This window comes from Macaca thibetana, chromosome 6, assembly GCF_024542745.1.
Source record: "Macaca thibetana thibetana isolate TM-01 chromosome 6, ASM2454274v1, whole genome shotgun sequence".
Lineage (NCBI taxonomy): Eukaryota > Metazoa > Chordata > Mammalia > Primates > Cercopithecidae > Macaca > Macaca thibetana.
In genome coordinates, this window is record NC_065583.1 from 10,507,487 (window position 1) to 10,534,494 (window position 27,008).

General features: G+C 39.9%; 1 protein-coding gene across 1 annotated transcript in view; it reads right to left on the reverse strand.

Moving 5' to 3' along the window:
- Positions 1-27,008, reverse strand: part of RANBP17 (RAN binding protein 17) — a 431,565-nt gene that overhangs the window by 52,597 nt on the left and 351,960 nt on the right. Inside the window, exons 22-24 of the mRNA XM_050794341.1 lie at positions 24,821-24,903; positions 7,113-7,327; positions 5,429-5,567 (exon numbers count right to left, since the gene is read on the reverse strand). Coding sequence (XP_050650298.1) covers positions 5,429-5,567; positions 7,113-7,327; positions 24,821-24,903 — 437 coding nt within the window. The remainder of the gene's footprint in view (positions 1-5,428; positions 5,568-7,112; positions 7,328-24,820; positions 24,904-27,008) is intronic.

Below are 27,008 nucleotides of genomic sequence, written 5' to 3' on the forward strand. Positions count from 1 at the left end.
GATAGCATGAAATTAAAAATGCTAATGAATGAAATTAACTGAAAATTTTAAATCATTTTCGCAATATTAGGCAAGTCATCACTCTATCACTGATTCAACTTTTCTGTACCTCCTCATTTTTTCCATCAAGGCAACAACAGAAATGAAACCTGCCTATAATCCAAACAATACCAATAAATTCCTCTTTTTAAAATGTATCATTGTTGGGAAAGGAAAAATCCAAGTGGTTACTTTCAACATTCTAAATAGTCCCCTTTCTTAATGACACAGGGCCCAATTCACTTGCCAGAGTTATCCAGTGGTTACAATGTGAATTTGCAACAATACAAGAGGCTGAAGATAAAACCACCAATATGTACAAAGAAAATAATCTCTACCAGGCCTTTAGCTGTCAAAGCTGTGACCTTTATCAGGTAGATCTAGCAGGGTAGTGTGGTCAGGAAGAATGGGTTTTAGAGTTTGAATGACTCCTAGGTCATTCACTTATTAGTTTTATGATCTTAGGCAAATTGTTTCACCTCTCTGAGCCACAGCTTACCTCATTTGTACAATGAAAATAATATTACCTAATTAATGCATTCAGTAAATATTTATTGAGCACTTACTATAATGCTAGGAACTGGAAGTAAAGTAGTAATAGACTGTTCCTGCCCTTCAGAAACTTACAAGTAGAAAGTAAGAATAAACTAGAAAATAAGGAGAAAATAAGAATAAAGAGTGCTCTTAGAGTACCTAACCTGCTTTTGGTACACAAATGGTTCTGAGAATGAAAACAGTCAAGTATCCACATGAGTCACCTATGACAGCAGCAGGCATGGAGTATGTGCCCATGGTCACACAAGTAGTAAGTGGCAGTGCTGGGACTTAAATCCAAGTTCAGTATTCCTTTCATAATGCCACTTTGTCAAGACGCCCTTGAGAGTCTGTTAAAATGCAGATTCTAAGTCTTTTTTTTTTTTTTTTTTGAGACGGAGTCTCGCTCTGTCACCCAGGCTGGAGTGCAGTGGCCGGATCTCAGCTCACTGCAAGCTCCGCCTCCCGGGTTCACGCCATTCTCCGGCCTCAGCCTCCTGAGTAGCTGGGACTACAGGCGCCCGCCACCTCGCCCGGCTAGTTTTTTGTATTTCTTAATAGAGACGGGGTTTCACCGTGTTAGCCAGGATGGTCTCGATCTCCTGACCTCGTGATCCGCCCGTCTCGGCCTCCCAAAGTGCTGGGATTACAGGCTTGAGCCACCGCGCCCGGCCGCAGATTCTAAGTCTTAACAAGATCACATGTCGAAAATAACATAGCTACCCGCAAATAATTCAAAATCTTCAAGTATTACTATGATGTGAGATAAAAGAATGTCAAGCTAAACTGTAATAATAGAAGACAGAATTTCTTCTTATTCCATGAAGAATTAACTGCTATGAGAATTTGCCCTCCTGCCAAACAACTAGAAAACAGGACAAATTATACGAAACAATGGTTTTCAATTATTGTACAACAAGCAGTACAGGACCATTAAACTAGAGAGGAGGAAAACAATTGCTCAAGCTTATTGCCCAAAGCAGTTTCCAGATTGCAGGCTAGTAAGGGAAAACCCAAACAAAGCCAAGCAGTCTCACTGAGTTGGAGAAGAAAAGGTTGAAATCTGGGAAGGCTAAAGCAGCTAAAACTTGTAGTACAGAGTACCAGAGTGTGGGACCTATGTAAGAGAGTTCTACAGATCTCCAAGGGAGTCCTCTCCAGTGTTTGTCTGAACAGTGACCTATAAAAGTATGAGAAGAGGCCAGGTGCAGTGGCTCATGCCTGTAATCCCAGCACTTTGGGAGATCACTTGAGGTCAGGAGTTTGAGACCAGCCTGGCCAACAAGGTGAAGCCCCGTCTCTACTAAAAATACAAAAAAATTAGTTAGGTGTAGTGGCAAATGCCTATAATCCCAGGTACTTGGGAGGCTGAGGCAGGAGAATTGCTTGAACCTGGGAGGCGGAGCCTGCAGTGAGCCGAGATCATGCCACTGCACTCCAGCCTGGGCGACGGAGAGAGACTCCACTATAAAAAAAAAAAAAAGTATGAGAAGAAACTTCCAAGGCTGGGGAAAGAATCACTGAAAAGTAATAGGCCAAATAATTCTTGAAGATTACAAGCTGGAAATCATTTGTGGAGGAACTTCATAGCACATGGAGCACCGGAATGTCCTCACAGAGCTAACACTTTAGTGGTGGGGCCCAATTACTCCAAAATAAGAGTTGCCATCTGATCTCAAATGAGTCAAACTGATCCAAAAGTTATTCAACTGCAGGATAGAATAAAATCCACATTAAGAAAATAAAAATTGGCCAAGTGTGGTAGCTCATGCCTGTAATCCCAGCACTTTGAGAGGCTGAGGCGAGAGGATCACCCAAGGTCGGGAGTTCGAGACCAGCTTGACCAACATGGAGAAACCCTGTCTCTACTAAAAATACAGAATTAGCTGGGCGTGGTGGTGCATGCCTGTAATCCCAGCTACTCGGGAGGCTGAGGCAGGAGAAACACTTGAACCCGGGAGACGGAGGTTGCAGTGAGCCGAGATCACGCTGTTGCACTCCAGCCTGGGCAACAAGAGCGAAACTCTGTCTCCAAAAAATAAAAACCAGCCGGGCGCAGTGGCTCACGCCTGTAATCCCAGCACTTTGGGAGGCCGAGGTGGGCGGATCACAAGGTCAGGAGATCGAGACCACGGTGAAACCCCGTCTCTACTAAAAATACAAAAAATTAGCCGGGCGCGGTTGTGGGCGCCTGTAGTCCCAGCTACTCGGGAGGCTGAGGCAGGAGAATGGCGTGAACCCGGGAGGCGGAGCTTGCAGTGAGCCGAGATCGCGCCACTGCACTCCAGCCTGGGCGACAGAGCGAGACTCCGTCTCAAAAAAAAAAAAAAAAAAAAAAATAAAAAAATAAAAAAATAAAAACCAAAATCTAGCACAGAAAATTCAAAATGTAAAATTCATGATGTCTGGCACACATTCAAAAATAACAAGTTATATTAAGAATGAAAAAAACATGACCCATAAGGAGAAAAATCCATAGAAACAGATCCAGAAATCACATCAGTAGACAAGGACCTTAAAACAGCTATTAGAAATCTTTTGGTTTTTGGAGATGGAGTCTTGCTCTGTCGCCCAGGCTGGAGTGCAGTGGCGTGATCTTGACTCACTGCAAGCTCTGCCTCCTGGGTTCATGCCATTCTCCCACCTCAGCCTCCTGGGTAGCTGGGACTACAGGTGCCCACTACCAGGCCTGGCTAATTTTGTTTTTGTATTTTTAGTAGAGACGGGGTTTCACTGTGTTAGCCAGGATGGTCTCAATCTCCTGACCTTGTGATCTGCCTGCCTTGGCCTCCCAAAGTGCTGGGATTACAGGTGTGAGCCACCACACCTGGCCTATTATAACTCTTATACATATGATCAATGTTAAAAAAACATAAACCTGATGAGGAGAAAATGGAAAATATTTAAAAATTCAATATTAAAATATTGAAGTCCAGGCATGGTGGTTCATGCCTGTAATCGCAGCGCTTTGGGAGGCCGAGGTGGGCGGATCATTTGAGGTCAGGAGTTCAAGACCAGCTTGGCCAACATGGCAAAACCCTATCTCTACTAAAAATACAAAAATTAGCTGGGTATGGTGGTGCAAGCCTGTAATTTCAGCTACTCGGGAGGCTGAGGCACAAGAATCGCTTGAACCTGGGAGGTGGAGGTTGCAGTCAGATGAGATCATATCACCGTGCTCCAGTCTGGGCAACAGAGTGAGACTCTGTCTTAAAAAATAACAACAATAATTCTAGAGAATAAAAATATAATGTCTAAAATGAAAACAAATGCAGTTCTTTTTTTTTTTTTTTTTTTTTAAGATGGAGTTTTGCTCTTGTTGCCCAGGCTGGAGTGTAATGGCACCATCTTGGCTTATTGCAACCTCAGCGATTCTCCTGCCTTGGCCTCCCGAGTAGTTGGGACTACAGGCAGGTGCCACCACACCTGGCTAATTTTTTGTATTTTCAGTAGAGACAGGGTTTCACCATGTTGGTCAACCTAGGCTTGAATTCCTGACCTCAGGTGATCCACCCGCCTTGGCCTCCCAAAGTGCTAGAATTACAGGCACGAGCCACCGTGCTCAGCTAAAATCTTTTTTTTTTTTGAGACAGAATTTCATTCTTGTTGTCCAGGCTGAGTGCAATGGTGCAGTCTCGGCTCACTGCAACCTATGCCTCCTGGGTGCATCTGGGTGCATGTGATTCTCCTGCCTCAGCCTCCCGAGTAGTTGGGATTATAGGCGCCCACCATCAGGCCTGGCTAACTTTTTTGTATTTTTAGTAGAGATGGGGCTTCACCATGTTGGCCAGGCTGGTCTTGAACTCCTGACCTAAGGTGATCCACCTGCCTCAGCCTCCCAAAGTGCTGGGATTACAGGCTGAGCCACCGTGCCCAGCCCCAAATACAGTATTAATAGAAGATTAGGTATCACAGAAGAAAAGATTAGTCAACTTGAAGATTCTACTTCACACCCACTATCATGGGTAAGATGAAAAAGATGTTAATAATGTTAGCAAGTATACAGAGCAACTGGAATCCTCATATACTGTTGTTGACAGCAAAATGCTGTCACTGTCACTCTGGGAAACAGTTTGTTAGTTTCTTATATGTTAAAAATACACTTATCATATAACCTAGAAATACCACTTCTAGGTATGTACCCAAGAGAAATAAAAAAATTTACCTACATAAATACTTGTATATGAATGTTCATAATAGCTGTATTCAAAATAGTCAAATAATGAAAGCAACCCAAATGTCCATCAGCTGGTGAATAAACAAACTAATAATCCATACAACGGAATAATACTCAGCAACAGAAAGGAATAAACTAATTGATTTTCAAAATAATGTGAATGAATCTCAAAGTCACTATGCTAAATGAAAGAAGCCAGACACAAATAATGTCATATTATATAATTCCACTTATATGTAGTTCTGGAAAAGGCAAACTATTGTGAGAGAAAGCAGGCATTAGTTCCCTGGGGTGAGAGGTAGGGGGAAGGGATTGATTAGAAGGAGGAAAAAAGAGCTTTTAGTGGTGATGAAAATATAATACACATTGGTCGCGGTGGCTATGTTTGTGTACATGTACACATTTGTACAAGGACTCATTGGACTGTCCACTTAAAATCAGTGAATTTTATTATATGTAAATTATACCTTAGTAAAGCTGATGAAAACATAACTGACTATTTATCAAAATATGAAGAAATAATTTTTCCCACTTGCAAGTAATGGTTATAAAATAATCTTTCAGTTTGGGTTCACAATATCTTTTCCCCTTTGTAGGATGATAGTCTCAATAATCACATACATTAAAAGCCTATACTCAAGTTTTTCCTATGGAAACAATGTCCTCTATGATCCTTACCAAGAGTAGTGAGTCCCTCTGAGATAGATGTGAGAACATACATGAGTACAGGAGGCTCTAAGTTGATGATGAAGCTCATGTGGTCCTGAGTGAGACATTCCAGGAGTGGATAGTAAGACTGGCTCAGTTTCCGGTATTGCTACAGGACAGAGACATACTAAATGTCAAGCCACAGGGAAGAAAAATACATGTTACAGTCCAGTGAAAATTGTCATTTATAATACTGGAAATTGTAAACTTATTTAAACACAAGATCAATAAATATATAGAGCAAATGACATAATGAGTCCCAATCCAGCATTTAAAGGGGTTCTGATAGGAATCTCTTGATCTCTTTACCTTACATGGTTAGCACTTAAAAGTAAAATCCCTGCAATATGACATTTAGAAGACCGTGTGAATTATTTTTCTGGATTGGAATACTTAACACTGAATAGTGCTTAACAGTGGCTAGGAAACCTTTTTTTGTTGGTTTTTTAAACACAAAGACATTTGCTGTTATAATGGGATTTGGCACCATAGTCTGTTGTATTAATATAATGCTAATCCATCTAACTAAATAATAACTTGGTAAAGGGCTTAATATTTACCATACACTACAGGCAAAAGATAAGTACATGAGAAAGATACCTGAAAAATCTCAAATGCAATCCAAACCAGTATCAAATAAATACACTTGTGTGATAAATTAGAGAAGCTGGGCATGGAGGTTCATGCTGGTAATTCCAGCTACTTGGGAGGCTGAGGCAGGAGAACTGCTTAAGCCCAGGAGTCTAAGAACAGCCTGGGCAACACAACAAGACCCCACCTCTAAAAAAAAAGAATTAAAAAAAAAAAGAGAGAAACCAGAGGAGCATTTCTTAAAGTGATGTTAAGAGCAACTCAATAGGAATCACTTGGGGTGCTTGCCAAAAATGCAGTTGCCTGATTCCCACTTCAGATTCACTAAATGACAAGCTCTAGTAGGCCCTGAAATGTACATTTTTAACACACAAGTTAAGAGAGTCTTATGCACCCTCAAGTTTGAGAATTACTGGATTGAAGGTTTGCTTGACTATTAGAATAAAAAAATTAGAGAAAAATTCTTGGAACCATACCAGTTGCCTTGGTGGACTTTAACTGCAGTGAAGTAACTCTTCGATGAGGTGATATTAACATATGGCTGATGTGACTCAAGTTTCTATTTTGTAATTTCTGTCTAACAGATATATCCTTCAATGATCATTCCATTCTACTACAAGGAAGCTTAATAACTTTGGCTTGAGATGTGGCCATTCCAAGATTAGTTTATAAAGGTGGAAGATGATGGACTAGCCCACTAGGAGATCAAGGAGCATTTCTTACACAGGTTGACTAACAAAGGCCTTCCAGATTTTACTCGTAACCTTGGGCGGGAGCAGGTGGGAAAGCCTGAACGAAGTCTGAGCATGATTTGGCTATGTTACTTAAGTAATTACTGCGACGACATTGGGCACATATTGGCTTCTGCATAATTAGGCAGAGATGTTAAAAAAAAAAAAAAGCCACTATAGTTTTCCAAATTCTGTAAGTTAGATCAAGTATGCTGTCTTAAAACATAAAATGTTCTAGGCTAACTCCCTGGACTGCATTATAACACTTCCAGGCCTGTGGTGGTGTTACTTCACATTTCATACAAAGACTCCCATGATGCATGATTGCTTACTAGCAAGTCACTGTGGGACACTGACAGCAGCATTTTGACAAAGGCCTGGAGTACATTGTCAAAATGGTTGTCCCCATACAACTTGAAGACACCAAAGCTGACATAATTTCCACACAAGGCAGACTTGAGAGCTGAATAGCAGATGGAGATGCCCTTGAGTTTCATTGGATAAATCTGATCTTTTGAGAGGCTCCCAAGGGACAGGATCTGATTACCTGTTTTAGGGTAAAAGCAGAAAGAGAAAGTGACATAAGTAGATGTCATTCAAAGCAGTTATGGGACACACTATTTAACATTCTTACTTTACTGCGAATGTTCACTTCCTCCCAGCATATTTTTAACAATTTTTTTTTATTCATTGTAATAAAAAATATAAATACATATGGCAATTTACCTGGAAGTACAAAAGGCCCAAGGAAAAATCAATCAAGGATATTGGAAAAGTGCTATATTTTTATCTGCATGGTGATTACACAGATGTATGCATAGATATGTGAAAATTCATTAAGTTGTACTCTTAAGATTAGTTCATTTGGCCAGGTGTCATGGCTCACGCCTGTAATCCCAGCACTTTGGGAGGCCAAGGCGGGCGGATCATGAGGTCAGGAGATCGAGACCATCCCGGCTAACATGGTGAAACCCCGTCTCTACTAAAAATACAAAAAATTAAACGAGCGTGGTGGCGGGCGCCTGTAGTCCCAGCAACTCGGGAGGCTTAGGTGGGAGAACGGCGTGAACCCAGGAGGCGGAGCTTGCAGTGAGCCGAGATCGCGCCACTGCACTCCGGCTTGGGTGACAGAGTGAGACTCCATCTCAAAACAACAACAACAACCAAAAAAAGATTAGTTCATTTTACTTTATGCGTTATCCTGTCAGTAAAAAATTTTAAAAAGTAAGATAAAACTAAGTCAAGAGAAAAAGATAACCTGATTGAGATGTAAATTACCCTAAATTCTCGGCAAATTTTTAAACTTTTATATGAATTTGATTGAATTTGATCTTGAGTTACTTCACTTTTAGGAGCCTCACAGGTTTGGTATATGAATTCAATGAAATAACACACACAGAAGTTCTTGGTGCAGTGTATAGTAAATATTACTTCCTTTTTCTTCTTAGATCCTTCTTCGGAAGATCTCAAGAGATGTTTTAAAAATTGTACTTAAATTCTGTGTTGACCATCAGAAGACAAAGAAATGTTTGTATGATCACCTTAAAATCTTCTATAGTAGTTAGCATTTATAATCAATAATTTGTTTCTGAAATGTGTGCTAGTTAGTATGTTACTAGGCAATACTTGATAATGCTTTAAAAAAATATAAAGTAATATATGTTTCTTACCTCTGCTTTTTCCTGGTCAAATGAGTATTGCTTCTAAAATTGAAACTAAATTCAATTTACAAAATTTAGAAGTATAATATAGTGGCTTATACCGTGTCAACTTAGCTAACAAGAATTAAGTTTCTTAGAATCCACTTCCCTTTATGGTTGTGGGCTACAATTGGCCAAAAGAGAAATTTGTGCGAGATTTGGATGCTGGGAGTGCAGTCGCTGCCATGACTTTCTGAAGGTTGCTGTGGTTAGAGGTGGTGAGAGTAAGAGGTAGAAATGCTGCTCGGTTTCACTTTGTCCTTGTGCTTCCTTGTTCTGTTTGTGTCTAGAACTACCAACCCTGCTGACCAGTATCTCCAAGCACACCACCAAACAGGCGGTAGCACACTTACAGAAGCAATAGCTATGCAGAGGCAACAGCCTTCTACTGACTTCTATACCATAACACCAGCTACCTTCTCACCCCTAATCCTTTCATAGTTCCACTCTAGCACCTAAATGTGCCTGGTTTCTAGATTTCCCTGCAAATTCCAACTATGCCATTATTTCTGGAGGGCCGATTGGTGATTTTTTTCCCCTGAACCTTCAACTCCCCGCTTTGGCCCTATTTCCCCATCTTTGCCTAAGATTATATAAGGTCTAATTTCTAAGATAAGTTATACATTCCAAAAGTATTATTGTGCTTGTTTTTCCTGGTTTGAAGCTTGACTCATATATATATTATGGTAACCCCATGTGTACTAAGAGGTTAAGAAGGACCAATACTTCTAGCAGAGCATGAAACACAGGACCAGCCCAGGGTAAAAGTTCCCTCTTCTTGATCTGCCTTGGTCTGTTCCATGTATGTGGAGCATTTCTATATGCACATTTTCTTCTGTGTAGCCTTAGAAGTCCATGTGACTTTGCTTATAATTTATATATCTGAATGACAAAACCAGTGTCTAGAAGGCTGAAGCATATATTGTAATTTACTCCATATCAAATACTGTACCCTCTTTCATGATCTCATTGTAACTCACCTTAGAGAGATATAATAGTTGCATAAAGATTCAACTCAATATGACAGCATTTATTTAACAGCTACTATGTGTGAGGTGTTGGTATAAACAAATGAATAAAATAAACTCTCTGCCCTGAGGGAGTTCAGTCTGTTGGGGGAAATAGATCTGTAAATAAATAATTCCATACACTGTGACAAATGCCATCGGAGAGGTATGTCAAGATGTTATGTGAACAGAAAAAGAGGCTAACTTTCCTTTGGCAGGAAGGCAGGGGAAAGGCTTCACAGAACAGGTTAAGTTTGAAGGATAATTGAAGTTGCCACACGGACTTGGAAAAAGAGGAGTGTACTCTGGATAGATAAAGCGCAAAGGCATCAATGTCTAAGAAAGTCAGGTACTTCAGAAAAGAACAGTTCTAAACCACTGTTTTTCTACCTTTGCCTCAAATTCAATTTAAACCAAGGTTAGACATTTTCTCTCCTTCCCTTTCCCAAGAAAGAACAGCACTGTATACCCATGTGATGAAAAGAGCTAGGGTAATTTTGGTAATTTTCACTGGTTTTGTGTTTGTTGGGAAGGCCAAGGTAAAAGTGAGAAAACTTTTGGGGCCTTTTTATGCTGATATCCTTATGGGGAAAGTAAAGGTCCTATATTCTGTAGCAACAGATGAAATAAGCAGGCCAAGAACTGCCCGATGGGGAAAAAAAATCTGTAAAGGACAGGATAATCTATCATCAAGAAGCATTATCTAGAATCATAACTGTTGTCTCTGTATTAATATGTTGCAATTTGGCATATATGTCCTGCCTTTTGGACTATGTCAGACACATCTGTATTAACCCATTTATGCTGAACGTTGCAATTTTTTTTGTGTGAAAAATCAGATCTTGGAGATGACCTTGAGCAACAGGATACAAATAACTCCCACAAGCTTAGCGTCCTAATAATGGAACACTAGGCATAAATGGGTTAAGACAGTAATTAATATACTATTTTGACCTTGTAACAGTAGAATGATGAATACTTTTGAAATAGGAAACTACCTCATTTTGCTCAAGTGCCTCAGTGAATGTGATAGCTAGCTGACAACTGTATAGGCTGAATGTCTTCAGTCATCATTGGAAGGCGCAGTTATGTGAAGAGTACTGTGACTTGCTGACGTTCTTTTACTTCAGGTTACTCAACCCACTCTTGTCTCTCTGCAAACCAGCCAAGGTCTCTGGACATAAATGGTTTGGGACAGAATTGAAGCTGTAAAGGCTGGAGGGAATATAGTATTTCCCTTTCAGATTGAAAAAGAGAGCACAATGCAGTGTTGATAAGGATGTAGGAAAATAAAAAAATTGTTGGGAATATAAAATTAGTATAACCATTCTAGAAGGCAATTTGGTAACATTTATTAAAAATATTTTTAAAAGGCTGGGTGAAATGGCTTGCATCTGTAATCCCAGCACTTTGGGAGGCTGAAGGGGATGGATCACTTGAGCCCAGTAGCTTGAGACCAGCCTGGGCAACATGGCAAAATCCTATCTCTACAAAAAATTAGCCAGGTGTAGTGGCATGCATCATTACTCCCAGCTACTTGGGAGGGTGAGGTGGGAGGATCACTTGAGTCCAAGAGGCTGAAGCTGCAGTGAGCCATGATCACACCACTGCACTCCAGCCTGAGTGACAGAGTGAGACCCCGTCTTGAAAAAATATGTGTGTGTAGATCAATTTCTATATTCTAATATTAACATTCCATACCATTTATACCTTTCTACTAGCATCTGCACTCACATATACTGCCTTTAGTAAAAGTCAATCCCTCAACATGTCCAACTAGTTCCCATCTCCTCTCTCTTATGTGCTTAAGGACAAGGCACCAACAATTTTTGCCCTTCTCTACTATGCAATCTTGTTTGTTTGCTATTGGCTCATTCTCATCAGAATACAAGTCACACTATTGTCTCTTCCATAAAAAAAAAAAAAAAAAAAGACACGTAAAACCTTCTCTTGGCCTCACTTCCTCTGTTAGATATTGCTCAATTCATTGTCTCCATTTCTTCTCTTCTCATTCTCTTTTATGCCCGCTCCACTCAAAGTGCTCTTTTCAAGGTTACTAGTGACTTCTGGTTGCTAAATGTAATGGTTGACTCTTAGTCTTCATCTTACTTGATTGACTGGCAACTTTTGATAGGTCATAGGTGACCACCTCGTCTTCCAAGACACATTCTCTCAATTTTCTTCTGTGTTCGCTCAATCTTCTTTGCCAGTTCCTTCTTTTTTACCTTCCAACACTGGAGTGCACCAGAACTCAAATCTAAGTCTTCCTCTATATTTACACTCACCTCTAGTCCTAGTAGGTGTGTTGATGAAGCAAGCACACTCATTCCTAGTTCTTACCTAGTTCTGCAGCTGTAAATATCATTGAATGAGTCAAAGGACTCCCTAGACCTATTTTCCAAACTCCAGAATCAAAAATCCGTATTGGCACTCAACATTTCCACTTGGATATTAATCGACATCTCAAATTTAACATAACCAAAATGGAACTTTAGTCCCCCACACCCATCTTAGCCTTCTCCATCTCCATATAAGATGGCAACTACTTCTTTCTAGTTGCTTGTATTCAAATCTCTTGACTATATTTTTTTCTGTCCTACCATTCATCCAATGAATCAAGAAATTTGATTTGTCTTACCTTCATAGTATATCCAGAATCTGACCACTCCCACTGCTATTACTTTGTTCAAAGCCAGTATCAAACTTTGCCTGAATTACTGCAATATTATCTTATCTGACTTCCCTGCTTACACCTTTAATCCTCTCTAGTCTACCCTTAATATAGCAGCCTGAGTAATGTTTTAAAAACTTAGGTCAGGCCATGTCATTCCTGTGCTCAGAATGTTCCTGAGGTCCTCTGTTTTATTTAGAGTTAAAGTCAAAGCGATGTTAGTGGGCTACAGGCCTTATATGATACTGTTCTTATTACTCTTCCTTTTGTTCACTCTGCTTCAGCTACTGACCTCCTTGCTGCCCTTCAGACATGCCAGATACACTCCTGCCTTAAGACTCTACCACTTGCTGTTTCCTCAGCCTAGAATGGTCTTCAAGAAATTCACGTGACTAACTCCTTTATTTACTGGAAGTCTTTGTTCAAATGTCATATTTTCAATGAGGCCTACCTTGACCACTCTAATAATGCAACATGTCCCTAAATCCCTGGCACTTAAGATATGTGTGTGTATGTTTTTTTCTCTTTTAACAATAAGGAGTTTAAGGATCACAGCAAAGCTGAGAGAGAGGTACAGCGATTACCATACATCTCCTGTCCCCACACATGCACAGCTTCCCTGCTATCAACATCCCCTACTAGAGTGGTGCATTTGTTACAATCTGGACCTATACTGACATATCATTATCAGCCAATGTCATAGTTTACATCAGCATTCACTGTTGGTGGTGTACATTCTGTGGGTTTGGACAAATGTATAATGAACACGCATCCACCATTATAGTATCACACAGAGTTTCAATGCCCCCCAAATCCTCTGCTCTGCCTATTCATCCTTCACTGTCTCCTAACCACTGGCAGCCACTGAGCTTTTACTGTCTTCATAGTTTTCCCTTTTCCAGAATGTCACGTAGTTGGGGTTATATAGTATGTAAAGCTTTTCAGATTGGCTTCTTTCACTCAGTAAGAGTGATTCTTACATATCTTTTTGTAATTTTATAGCTTTATTATTTTTTAGTGCCGAATAACATTCCATTGTCTGGTTGTACTGTTGTTTATTTATCCACTCACCTACTGAAGAAAATCAGTTTTAGCGATTGAGAATAAAGCTGCTATAAATGTCAGTGTACATGTGTTTGTCTGACCATAAGTTTTTGATGCCTTTGGGTAAATACCAAGGGGCATGATTACTGGATCTTACAATGACTATGTTTAGTTTCATAAGAAGCTGCCAAACCGTCTTCTAAAGTGGCCGCACCATTCTGCGTTCTACCAGCAATGAATTAGTGTCTCTGTTGTTTCACTCTCTGGGATTAGATGCCCCCTTATCCTAATCTATTTTCTTTCTTTTCTTTTCTTTTTTTCTTTCTTTTCTTTCTTTCTTTATAGCACTTATTACCTTCTTTTTCTTTTCTAATTTTTTTATGGAGACGGGGTCTCACTGTGATGTCCAGGCTAGTCTCAAACTCCTGGGCTCAATCAGTCCTCCTGCATCAGCCTCCCAAAGTGCTAGAACTACAAGGCATGAGCAGCTGTGCCCAGCCTACCTTCTAATTACTAGTTAATTTCTTTTTTGGTTTGCCCACTGAGGTATCCAAAGAGCCTGTAACAGCACCTGCTGTTCTTATTACACATCTGTTGAATGAATGACTGAAACTCACAAAGCTGAATGTACAAAGTTATTGACTGAAGCACTATGAATGATAATGAAAAAGCAGATGTTCAGCTAAAGGCGATTAATAAATTATAGTATGACCATAAAATGGAATATTTTGCAGCTATTTAAAAAGAGGTAGATTTATATATGCTAACATAGAACAATGACCATAATATAAATAAAAAACAACAAATTACAGAATAGCAAACATGGTATCATGTTTGGGAAAATACGTGTGTATGTACACATAAAAAGCAACTGATGTAATTTTGTTTCCGAACTCTTGGAGTAATGTTGTCCCAATAATGTAATTACAGATTTACGTATGATTCACTACCTTTTTTGAATAAAAGATTTTGTATAGGTTATTTTATAAGCATATTAGTAGATATAAAAATCTTAAAAACATTAACTTGCAACCTCAATATTTCAAACTATTTTGAAGTTTGTTTTCTTTCAATTGTTGCCATGTATATAGAAGTCTAACATGACCTACAGCATAGGTAAAATTTGAATTCTACCTTGATATGGTATTATTTACATTTTCCATAAGCTGGGTAACCTGAAAAGATAATTTTTAATGGTTGCAATGTATTCCACTGAACTGACATATCCTTCTGTGTTATTCAAGCATTTTGCTATTTGTAGCATTTTGTTTGTTTTCCCAGCTTTTACTATTATGGATAATGTAACATCAAGGATCTTTAGCTGTAGTTAGCTGTCCTCTATCATGAGATTATTTCCTTAGAAGAAAAATAGAAATGAGTTTATAAAGGTTATGGACATTTTTATAATTCTTGCTTTTCCATAGAGCCATACCAAGTAACTGAAAAAGAAAAAAAAAATCCCAGTATTTAAAGCTTACAGTTTATTTTGAAATCATTATATATTTTTTCTTATTTGTTGAAAGGAGTTTCAACTAGATGCACAATTGTTAACTGGTGGCTACCAGCAAAACCTACTTCTAGTCCCTCAGTCAGATGCAACCACTTCTTGAGTGATCTCATGTGCAAACAATAGACTTAGGTATTGGGGAAAGTCTTGTCCCAGACTGAATAGTAACAAAAAGAAAACTATATTGAAGATGGCAAGATGGCAAGGATCCTACATATAGTTTTTAGAGTAGTACACAATATTCTATAAATTCCCAAGAACTGGTATACTTTTCTTTGTGTGATAATATGAATTTTGTAAAATCATATTATCATATAGGAGGCAATCATGTTGAGACAGGAAAGGAAGAGTAGACATAATTTTATGTCTACTAACATTGTATGCTAATTTAAATAACAATTCTGGCCAGGCGTGGTGCTGAAGCCTGTGATCCAAGGACTTTGGGAGGCTGAGGGGGGAGGATTGCTTGAGGTAAGGAGTTTGAGAAAAGCCTGGGCAACATAGTCCTCACTATGTTGCCCAGTGAGGGCATAGTCCTCTACTTAAAATAAAAAAAAAAAAAAAAAAAAACAAGGCATGGTGGTACATGCCTGTAGTCCCAGCTACTCAGGAAGTTGAGGCGGGAGGATATCCTGAGCCCAGGACTTCGAGGGTTCAGTGAATTATGATCATGACACTGCACTCCAGCCTGGGTGACAGAGTGAGATCTTGTCTCAACAAAAAACAAAACCAAACCAAAAAAAGCCTAATTCTATTCCTTTCTCTTCTAGCTTTACATCAAATAATTCACCTACCACAACGCTATCAAAGTGGTTTCTCAAAAATGTAAATATGGTCATACTATGCAGTATTTTCCTTAAAGAATGTGTATCTTCAAGGATAAAGTTGTAATTCTTTTTTTTTTTTTTTTTTTTAAACAGAGTCTTGCGCTGTCGCCCAGGCTGGAGTGCAAAGGTGTGATCTCAGCTCACTGCAACCTCTGTCTCCCAGGTTCAAGCAATTCTCTTGCCTTAGCCTCCCAGGTAGCTGGGATTACAGGTGCCTGCCACCACACCTGGCTAATTTTTTGTATTTTTAGTAGAGACGGGGTTTTACCATGTAGGCCAGGCTGGTGTCGAACTCCTGACCTCAGGTGATCCATGTGCCTCGGCCTTCCAAAGTGCCAGGATTACAGGCGTGAGTCACCGTGCCCAGCCTAAAGTTGTAATGCTTTACTTTGACCCAAAAGTTACTTCATAACTGGTTGTCTCTCACTGCCTAAAGCTTCTTAACATTAGCTTTAGTCTTCAGTAATTTTGAAATTCCTTGAGTTTCCTAACCAACCAGGCTGTTCTATATTTACGTGCTTTGTAAAATCTATTTTCTCCTTTAAATGCCCTTCTATAACTTCTGAGCCTTATTCTTTTTCCTTCAAGAAATATTGCCTTCTCTAAACCCCCCGTTTCAGCTAGAAATCTCTTCTGGGCTCCTATGGCACTCTAAGTACTTCTCAAGGATAACCCAGAGCACAACACATCATAATTCTTTCTTCATTTGTCTGACACCCCTGCTGGACTTAAGTTCCTTAAGGGAAGAAACAGTAAGATTCTTTTTTTTTTTTTTTTTGAGACGGAGTTTTGCTCTTGTTGCCTAGGCTGAAGTGCAATGGCACGATCTCAGCTCACTGCAACCTCCGCCTTCTGGGTTCAAGCAATTCTCCTGCCTCAGCCTCCTGAGTAGCTGGAATTACAGGCACACGCCACCACACCCGGCTAATTTTGTATTTTTAGTAGAGATGGGGTTTCTCCATGTTGGACAGGCTGGTCTTGAACTCCCAACCTCAGGTGACCCACCCTCCTTGGCCTCCCAAAGTGCTGGGATTACAGGTGTGAGCCACCATGCCCTGGTGGATTCTTTTTTTCTTTTCCTTTTGCATCTTATTTATCTTCCTATGTCTCACAGGATCAGAAACATATTAACAGTAAATGCTCAGCCAGGCACAGCGGCTCACGCCTGTAATCCTAGCACTTTGCGGGGCCGAGGCGGGCAGATCACTTGAGGTCAGGAGTTTGAGACCAGCCTGGCCAACATGGTGAAACACCGTCTCTACCAAAAATACAAAAATTAGCAGGGCATGGTGGTGGGCACCTGTAATTCCCGCTACTTGGGAGGCTGAGGAAGAAGAATCGCTTGAACCCAGGAGGCAGAGGTTGCAGTGAGCTAAGACCATACCACTGCATGCCAAGCCTGGGTGACAGAGCAAGACTGTTTCAAACAAAACAAAACAAAACAAGTAAATGCTCAACAAATGTTAGGTGCATGGATGAAGGAATCCACTGAAATCTAAGCACGTGTTCAGCTCAAGGCCTTGCTTTGATCCTGGTTTTGGGATCCTCAAGGTGTTGATCATTCCACTGCCTCCACAAGACTTTTGTGAACCTTACTCTTTGCTACTTTGTAATCATATGCCCTAACCAACTGATAAGATCTAAGACCGTATCCATAGTTCCTGGACAATCTATTCTCTCGAGAACTGTTATTTTTTGGTGACATTTTATTAGCTCTCTAGTTATTTTAAGACCAATGAATTCTTTAGCTATCTTCTTGTAATCATTTATACATAAGTATCATTTATACATAACTCCTTGGAAATATTGTGAGTTCAGTTCCAGACCACTACAATAAAGCAAATATCCCAATAAAGTTAGTCATACAACTTTTTTCTTGTTTCTCAGTGCATATAAAAGTTTACACTGTACCGTAGTCTATAAACTGTGCAACAACCTTATGTCTAAAATAATAATGTATACACTATAATTAAAAATATTTTATTGCTAAAAATTCTAGCAATCATCTGAGCCTTTAGGGAGTTGTAATCTTTTTCCTGGTGGAAGGTCTGGTCTCGATGTTGATAGCTGCTGACCGATCAGGGTAGGTGCCAAAGGTTGAGGTGGCTGTGGCAATTTCTTAAAATAAGACAACAATGAAATCTGCTGCATCAATTGACTTCCTTTCACAAAAGATTTCTCTGTAGCATACGATGCTGTTTGATAGCATTTGACCCACAGGAGAACTTCTTTAAAAACTGGAGTCAATCCTCTCAAACTGTGCTGCCACTTTATCAACTAAGGTTATGTATTTTTTTTTTTTTTTTTTTTGAGACGGAGTCTCGCGCTGTCACCCAGGCTGGAGTGCAGTGGCCGGATCTCAGCTCACTGCAAGCTCCGCCTCCCGGGTTCATGCCATTCTCCTGCCTCATCCTCCCGAGTAGCTGGGACTACAGGCGTCCGCCACCTCGCCCGGCTAGTTTTTTGTATTTTTTTTTTAGTAGAGACGGGGTTTCACCATGTTAACCAGGATGGTCTCGATCTCCTGACCTCGTGATCCGCCTGTCTCGGCCTCCCAAAGTGCTGGGATTACAGGCTTGAGCCACCGCGCCCGGCAGGTTATGTAACATTTTAAAGCTTTTTACCACAAGTAGATTCCATCGTTGGTCATCCAGAAGAAGCGACTCCTCATCCATTCAAGTTTGATCATGAGACTGTGGCAGTTCAGTCACATCTTCAGTCCCCACTTCTAATTATAGGTCTCTTGCTGTTTCAACCACATCTGCAGTTAACTTCCCCCCCTGAAGTCTTGGAACTCTTCGAAGTCACCCATGAGGGTTGGAATCAACTTCTTCCAAACTCCTGCTAAATGTTGATTTTCACCTCCTCCTGTGAATCACAAATGTTCCTGATGGCATCTAGTATAGTGAATCCTTTCTGGAAGGTTTTCAATTTACTTTGTCCAGATCCATCAGAGGAATCACTATCTATGGCAGCTACAGCCTTGTGGAATGTATTTCTGAATAATACGACTTGAAAGTCAAAATTACTCCTTGACCCATGGGCTGCAGAATGGATGTTGTGTTAGCAGACATGAAAACAACATTAATCTCCTTGTACATCTCCATCAGAGCTCCTGGGTGACCAGGTGCACTGTCAGTGAGCAGTAACCTTTTGAAAGGCATCTTTTTCTGAGCAGTAGGCTTCAACAGTGGGCTTAAAATAGTAAAGCATGCTGTAAACAGATGTGCTGTCATCCAGTCTTTGTTGCTATATTTCTAGAGCACAGGCAGAGTAGATTTAGCATAATTCTTAAGGGCCCTAGGATTTTCAAAATGGTGAATGAGTATTGGCTTCCGCTTCAAGTCACCGTCAGCATCAAGCCCTAACAAGAGAGTCAGCTTGTCCTCTGAAGACTTCTCTGGCTGTGAAAGTCCTAGATGGCATCTTCTTCCAATAGCATTTTGTCTCCATGAAAAATGTTGTTTAGTGTAGCTACCTTCATCAAAATGAATCTTAGCTAGATCATCGTGATAACTTGCTGCAGCTTCTCCATCAGCACTTGCTGCTTCACTTTGCAGTTTGATGTTATGGAGATGGCCTCTTTCTGTAAACCTCACGAACCAACCTCTGCTAGCTTCCAACTTTTCTTCTGTAGCCTCCTCACCTCTCTCAGCCTTCGTAGAAGTGAACAGAGTTAGAGCCTTACTCTGGATTAGGCTTTGCCTTAAGGGAATATGATGACTGGTTTGATCTCAGACTACTAAAACCTTCTCCATATCAGCAATAAGGTTGTTTCACTTTTTTTTTTTTGTAATCATGTGTGTGTTTGCTAGTGTAGAATTTTTAATTTCTTTCAAGAGCTTTTCCTTTGCATTCACCACTTGGCTGTTTGGTGTGAGAGGCCTAGCTTTTGACCTGTCTCAGCATTTGACATGCCTTCTTCCCTAAGCTTAATCATTTCTAGCTTTTGATTTAAAGTGAGACATGTACAACTCTTCCTTTCACTTGAATACTTAGAGGCAATTGTAGCATTATTCATTGGCCTAATTTCAATATTGCTGTGTCAGAGAATAGGGAGACCGGAGGAGAGGTGAAGAGATGGGGAATGGCCAGAGCGGAGCAGTCAGTACACACACATTTATTAATGTGACTCAGAGACACAAAGTCAGCATATGCTGGCACTGATATACTTGCTCGATGCAGGGTTGCTGTAAACCTTCAAATTATAAAAAATGCAGTATCTGCAAAGTACAAGAAAAAGCAGTATGCCTGTATACCATCCTAATTTTCCATTCTTACAACACTTCTGATAGTACATGCAAGTGATTTTCAGCCTCTTTTTTTTTTTTTTAAAAAAAAAAGCCCTAACAGGTGATAGCTTTTACGGACAAGTCTAGTGTAACTACAAAGATGGGTGGTTCTGGTCAAAGTGGCAAAGTAGTTTTCTTTCCCCCTTTTTCTGGAGGGCTGCTGTGGCACTTTCACAGGCCCCTAAAGCTCTGCAAAACCAACGGTGAAAACAAATGGCCTGTTATCTAGGTGATGACGAGAAACAGTGGCTTGTATACCACTTTACAAATTCAATTTATGCATATTAAGTTATACCTTACATACACCCAGAGCATATACTGCTTAAAAGAACCCTGATGTAAATTCTTATGTACAGTGAATAATCATAGCTTGTACCATCCATTTTTAAAGTTTAGAATCTTTATACATTGCATTCTTAAATCAGGTACCTAAGGAAGAAATGAAGCAGTTCTATTTTGGCCAATCTTATGAAAACAATCATTATTTCTCCCTTCTGTGCACTCTTCAACCAACAGATGTCACTAAAGATACCAGGACCCAGAGGCAAAGAGAAGGAAAGATTAGACAAATGGAAATTGAACATAAAAATCATCCAGTTCTTAAAACTGAGAAGTAGGTTTCCAAAGTAATAACATTTATTACACTGCATGCAACATTTTAACCAAAAATTTAAGAAAGAAATTTCTTTTATTAAGTTGCTCAGGCTGAACGGATCATAGCACTAAGTTTTGAAATACATGTTCTTGAAGCAATTTAAAACTCATTAGAAATAATAGGCTTGGGCTAGTAGAAAATGTGGTAAAATTTAATCCTCACCCAAATGTTACCTGGGCTGTACAAACAGGAAATTGTTTTGTGCTACTGTGGCTAACCTCATTGCTGACCCTGAGCTGTAACGGCAAGAGGAGCTGAGAGCTGAAGCAAAATTAAAAACTTACATCAAAGTATATCATGACAGACTGTAGATAAATAAAACAGCATATCAAAAGTATTGTTTTTCTGCCAGTCTCACAGAGCAGTGAGGTGGAGGTATTTCACAAAATACATAACAAGTCAGTTGCATTTGGAAATGATTCCTTCCCTCTCTGCACCGCCCTGATCACTGACTAACAAAAAACTGCTCATGAGAGGTGATCAGAGAAGAAACCCAGTGAGGATGGAAACAGAAGGGATCACAGAATGTTCTGGCCTTTTTCCTCTAATGGCTTCCCTTTCCTTCACCTCGGCTTACCAAAGAAATAAACAATCCTGGCTCTTCTGTGCCCTCCCAGTCACTCTTTCCCTCATCTTGTAGACTCCTGAATGGCAACTACATGATCTTCCTCCAATGTGTATATTAGAATTTTCAGAGGTAAAAGCATGGGTAATAAAACATTACAGAAGGTAGACAGACAAATTGGATGGCTTATGTGGACCAGCAAGAGAATCAGTAGAGGTTAAGGACATTTTTCTATTATTCTATGTAAAGTGCATGCATCAAAGTCACTGTCAGAGTCACTGGTGACCCAGTTGAAGGACACTTTTCCATTGAACCTTTGATTTCCTTTAAGTTTTGAGATAGAAATAACCATACTTTAAAGAACAGTGCTTCATCATAAATATCCATGGTAAAATCTTACTTTGGCAAATCCCAAGAGGCAGTAAAGAATATGAAAAGACTACTGTCAGTATGACTGAATGAAATTCCAATTCAGCTACTTGCTAGCTATTTAATATTTGGCAAAGTTTTTAACCTCTATGAGCTTCAATTTCTTCCTAACAGTAATCACAGTCAGTAACTACTCTAAGGGCTTTCCATACATTACCTAACTGAAGTCTCACAACCACGTCTTTGAGGTATGTAGTATTTTCTCTAACGAGAAGCTGAAGCAAGAGAGGCTTGCAACTTAACCAAGGTCATATAACTAGTGAGTAGCACATAATACCTACCTTGAGAATTCAACAGGGTAATGTATGATAAATGGTCTAATATAAGACTATAAAAGCTGGTAACAAAAGGAAGGCTAGCAGTACTATTAGTCTAAATTGAGGAGCAGAGCCTTACTCTAACCTCGTCTTTCTTCCGGGTAAGAAAACTCCTTACTGGCTTTTCTTTGCAAGAATGCTCTGAAGGTTTTGCCTCTTCCCCCACTCCACTTCACTTCTCCTATCCTTTCATTTCCTTTCTCTTCTGTCTCCTCTTCCTCCTCCTCCAAGATAATCCTCACATAGTTATTTTTCTCAACTTTTGCTGCAATGCCTTTTTCTATGTCAGACAACCCAACAGAGAACGGAAGAACTTTTGAAGCCCATAGATTTGGCATTGTTCTGTCAGATTCCTTTTGGTGTCACTTACTGGACATACATTCTGTCCTAGAAAGTCAGTGATACTGGAAGAGGAAGCTGGCTTCTCTTAACAGCCCTAGTGCAACAGTAAATAAGCCGCCAAAGAAAAAATACATTTAGTGAAAAGAAAGATCCAGAGAAAGGGGTAGGAATGATACAATTGTAACTGGTAACAGGAATCTAACGTATGCATAGTTAAAGTCCTATTGATTACTAAGAGATTCTTACATAAGTGCTGTTTATTTCCTTTAAATAAGTGAGGAAATAGAAACTCATCACTGGTTACAGGCAGAGGAAGCAGGGCAGTGTGATCCAAACAGGAAGCACTGCTGAGCAAAACAATGATGTGGGTTGTTGAACCCCTGTCCAAAGAAGGCTGGCTTGGTGAGTATAACAGATAGGCTTTGGAACAAGGAGAGGCATAAACAGTGATTAACTATTCCATGTTACCTCCTGGGTCAGGCCGTTTACCAGAACAGCTCAATTAACCTTTTTAATCCCAACTAGGCAGGTAAGTCAGTAGGTATTTAGTAGTCCTAATTTTATACAAGAGAAAACTAGTCACAAAGAGGTATATATAGTATTTTAGCTGAAGGTCATGGAGTTGATAAAGTATTGGTAATAGGATTAGTACTCAGATCTTATAAATTCAAAAACTGTGCTTTTTCTAATATACCATGCTGTTTTTGAAAAAAGGTCCAGACACACATCTTATATGACAAAACATGGAACAGAATTAGATATACACTAAAAGTATGGCAAATTGTATTAGAATTTTTAAAAATGCGTCCATTTTTACCTCTAGGAGGCAAAGTATTTCCACTTTATATGATTTTATTTTTTATTTTTTGAGACAGAGTTTCGCTCGTTGCCCAGGCTAGAGCACAATGATGCAATATTGGCTCACTGCAACCTCTGCTTCCCGGGTTCAAACGATTCTCCTGCCTCAGCCTCCCGGGTAGCTGGGATTACAGGTGCCCGCCACCACGCCTGGCTAATTTTTTGTATTTTTAGTAGAGATGGGGTTTCACCATGTTGATCAGGCTGGTCTTGAACTCCTGGCCTCAAGTGATCTGCCTGCCCTGGCCTCCCAAAGTGCTGGGATTATAGGCATAAGCCATTGTACCTGGCCCACTTTATATGATTTTAATGTGTCTATTTTCAAACAGGATACAAAAGTTGTGGCAATGTAGTTACTGGTACAGATGAAAATAAGAGAGTACAAGTTTACTCTCCTATATAGGTGCTTTCTCTAGTTTTTACATATGAAAAATCTCAAATTCTACAAATCAGATGTGCAATTAAAATGAAGTATTTTTAATGGAGGCCTACAATGTATACAGATCAGAGCCCCAGAATGTGTTCTGAAATGAGGTAAAAACAACTTAAAACACCCATTTTTTCTTTTTAAAAATAGGCTTTTACTTTAGAAAAAGTGATAATGCTTCTATTGGTTGTTCTTACATACATGCACAAACACATGCAGAATTAAAATAAAGACACTTTATAAAATTTTATAAAGTTTGTTTCTTGATACTCAAAAAGAAATAGGAGAAGCACGGCTGGGTGCAGTGGCTCATGCCTGTAATCAATCCCATTACTTTGGGAGGCCAAGGTGGGTAGATCACTTGAGGTCAGGAGTTCGAGATCAGCCTGGCCAACATGGTGAAACCCTGTCTCTATTAAAAATACAAAAATTAGCCAGGTGCGGTGGCGTGCCTATAACCCCAGCTACTCGGGAGGCTGAGGTGGGAGGATCACCTGAGCCTGGGATGCGGAGGTTGCAGTGAGCTGAGATTGTGCCACTGCACCGTCCAGTCTGGGTGTCAGAGTGGGACTCCATCTCAAAAAAAAAAAAAAAAAAAAAAAAAAAAAAAAATCAGGCAATTTTTAAGACTAAATTTACTTAAGACTTTGCTGTTGCTTTGGGAAAGAACAGATGGGGGAAAAAAGGACACGGAAACATTTATCAAGGAGAAGTGCATTGCACAGAGCCCAGCTCAGTTGACATTCAGTAACTGTGTGCCAAATTAGATTACAGAGGGTTTTTATCCACCCTATCTCCATTCCCTATCTACATACAGGTCACAGAGAGTAGAGAATTTCATTGATGACAGTGTCAGAATTGGCAAATATTAGAGTTTATGGTAGTTGTAAGGGCCAAACTGCTAAACAAATACTAAATTTAGGACTATAATTGAATAGAACAATCTTTCCTGTAGAACTCTGCTTCTAGAGGTGCAGTACCCAAAAGTTCCTCATAAAAAGATATTTACTCCTCTTTACAAGGATATTCTCCCACAATTCAGTGACATTCTGGTTTAAGCATTCCTTGGTTCAACATAGTAAACTCCCTAATGTAACTCTGAGCAATTTTGAATATGCTGTAACTTTTCAATATTCTATCTAGAGTATTCCCTCATCTACTGACACTGCAATTTTATCCAAAAGAAATTCATCAAGTTGGTCAGGCATGATTTAGTCAAAGGCATGCTGCTTACTTCTCCTGATGCCAATATGATAGCTACCTGGCTTTTTGCACTTGTATTACCCACTTCACAAATTCATAAAGATATGAAAGTTCAAAAGAACAAAATAACTAACATCTTTCTTTCCTCCAAAGAGATAAAACGATATTGCAGAGACACATGGAAAAGGATACTCACCATAAGTGCAAACCATTTTACTAGCTTCTCTGAAGAGAAGAATTCCATTAGGAGATGATACATCAAAATTCAGACGCTGGGATCTAAGAAATACAGAAAAAAAATGGACTATATGTGAAGATAAAGAAACCAAACACAGATTTCAAATGCCTAGCATTTTCATTTATAAGAATTAGCAGCAGTACAATTGTCTCTTAAATTCCACTCCATTTTATAAACTGTTGATAACATACGTATGCTGATTTCTTCACTCTAAAGATAGTAGGACAATTAGGAAGAATTATTTTCATTTATTTGCTAAATCAAAGAGTTCTTTTTTTATCTGTCAAAACGATATCCTGACATTCTTTATCACAGATTTCTTGCCCCTTCTTTCATGCCAACTGGATAATGGATAATAATAAAACATCCCAGGTGTCTAAGTTTAGACAAATACTTGGATAATGATATATATTTACATTTGAGGTTTCCTGCAGTGCCTGATATACATTTTTAAAACAAATTCTAAAGTGATGAATAGGAAATCCAGTACTTTTAAAATACTGCACATATGTGTAATGAATTACCTGATACTTCAAGCATATTTCAAACACGTGACAGTTTCCACTACATACAACTTAAGTAAAGAGAAACAAATCTCATAAGTTCACTGAGAGCAATTCTACTTCCCTGGTTCCTGCTGGGGTTGGAGAAGTGTAAACAGGGTAAAGAACTAACATGACCTCCTGACATATTTGATTTTTAAACATTGCTTTGGCTTTTAAGAAATAGTGGCATTTTAAAAAAAGGATTAGCAAAACAAAAACTACCAAAAAGCAAGACATTGCTAAAGACCTGTTTACCAAGAATAAAACAACTTTTTGCTTTTCCATGCTTTTTAAAAATGCTTTAGTATTAAGTGCAATGATTACCTATTAGAAATATTATTATGAACATATGATTGTTGGCATGCAAGTTCTGATTAAAGAAATGCACATACATAATTTGCATTAAATTCTAGAGAAATATAGGCAAGATATCATTTTCCAAAATAACAAAATTTCAGAAGATAATTCTTAGGACAGTTGTGCTAGGTAAGAATCATCTGGGCCAGGCGCAGTGGCTCATGCTTGTAATCCCAACACTTTGGGAGGCCGAGACAGGTGAATCACCTGAGGTCAGGAGTTTGAGACCAGCCTGGCCAATATGGCAAAACCCTGTCTCTACTAAAAACACAAAAATTGGCCAGGTGTGGTGGCACATGCTTGTATCCCAGGTACTCAGGAGGCTGAGGCAGGAGAATCACTTGAACCTGGGAGGCGGAGGTTGCAATGAGTCAAGATTGGGCCACTGCACTCCAGCCTGGGCAACAGGCTGAGACTCCGTCTCAAAAAAAAAAAAAAAAAAAAAAAAAAAAAGAATCATCTGGGGAGGGGCCAAGATGGCCGAATAGGAAGAGCTCCAGTCTGCAGCTCCCAGCGAGACCAGTGCAGAAGGTGGGTGATTTCTGCATTTCCAAGTGAGGTACCCAATTCAGCTCACTGGGACTGGTTAGGCACGGAGGATGAGCAGAAGCAGGATGGGGCATCATTTCACCTGGGAAGCACAAGGAGCTGGGGACCTCCATCCCTCAGCCAAGGGAAGCCATGAGGAAATGTGCTACCCGGCCGGGTTACTATGCTTTTCCCATGGTTTTTGCAATACGCAGATCAGGAGATTCCCTTGTGTGCTTATACCACCACGGTCCTGGGTTTCAAGCACAAAACTGGGCAGCTGTTTGGGCAGACACCGAGCTAGCTGCAGGAGTAATGTTTCACACTCCGGTGGCACCTGGAACCCTAGTGGGACAGAACCATTCACTCCCCTGGAAAGGGGGCTGAAGCCAGGGAACCAAGTGGTCTTGCTCAGCAGTCCCACTCCCATGGAGCCCAGCAAGCTAAGAACACTGGCTTGAAATTCTCACTGCCAGCACAGCAGTCTGAAGTTGACCTGGGACAATCGGGCTTGGTGGGAGGAGGGGCATCCGCCATTACTGAGGTTTTAGTAGGCAGTTTTCCCCTGACAGTGCTAAGGAGGCTGGAAGGTCTGGGCTAGGTGTGGCAAAGCGGCTGTGGCCAGGCTGCTTCTCTAGATTCCTCCTCACTGGGCAGGGCATCTCTGAAGGAAAGGTAATAGTCCCAGTCAGGGGCTTGTAGACAAAACCCCGATC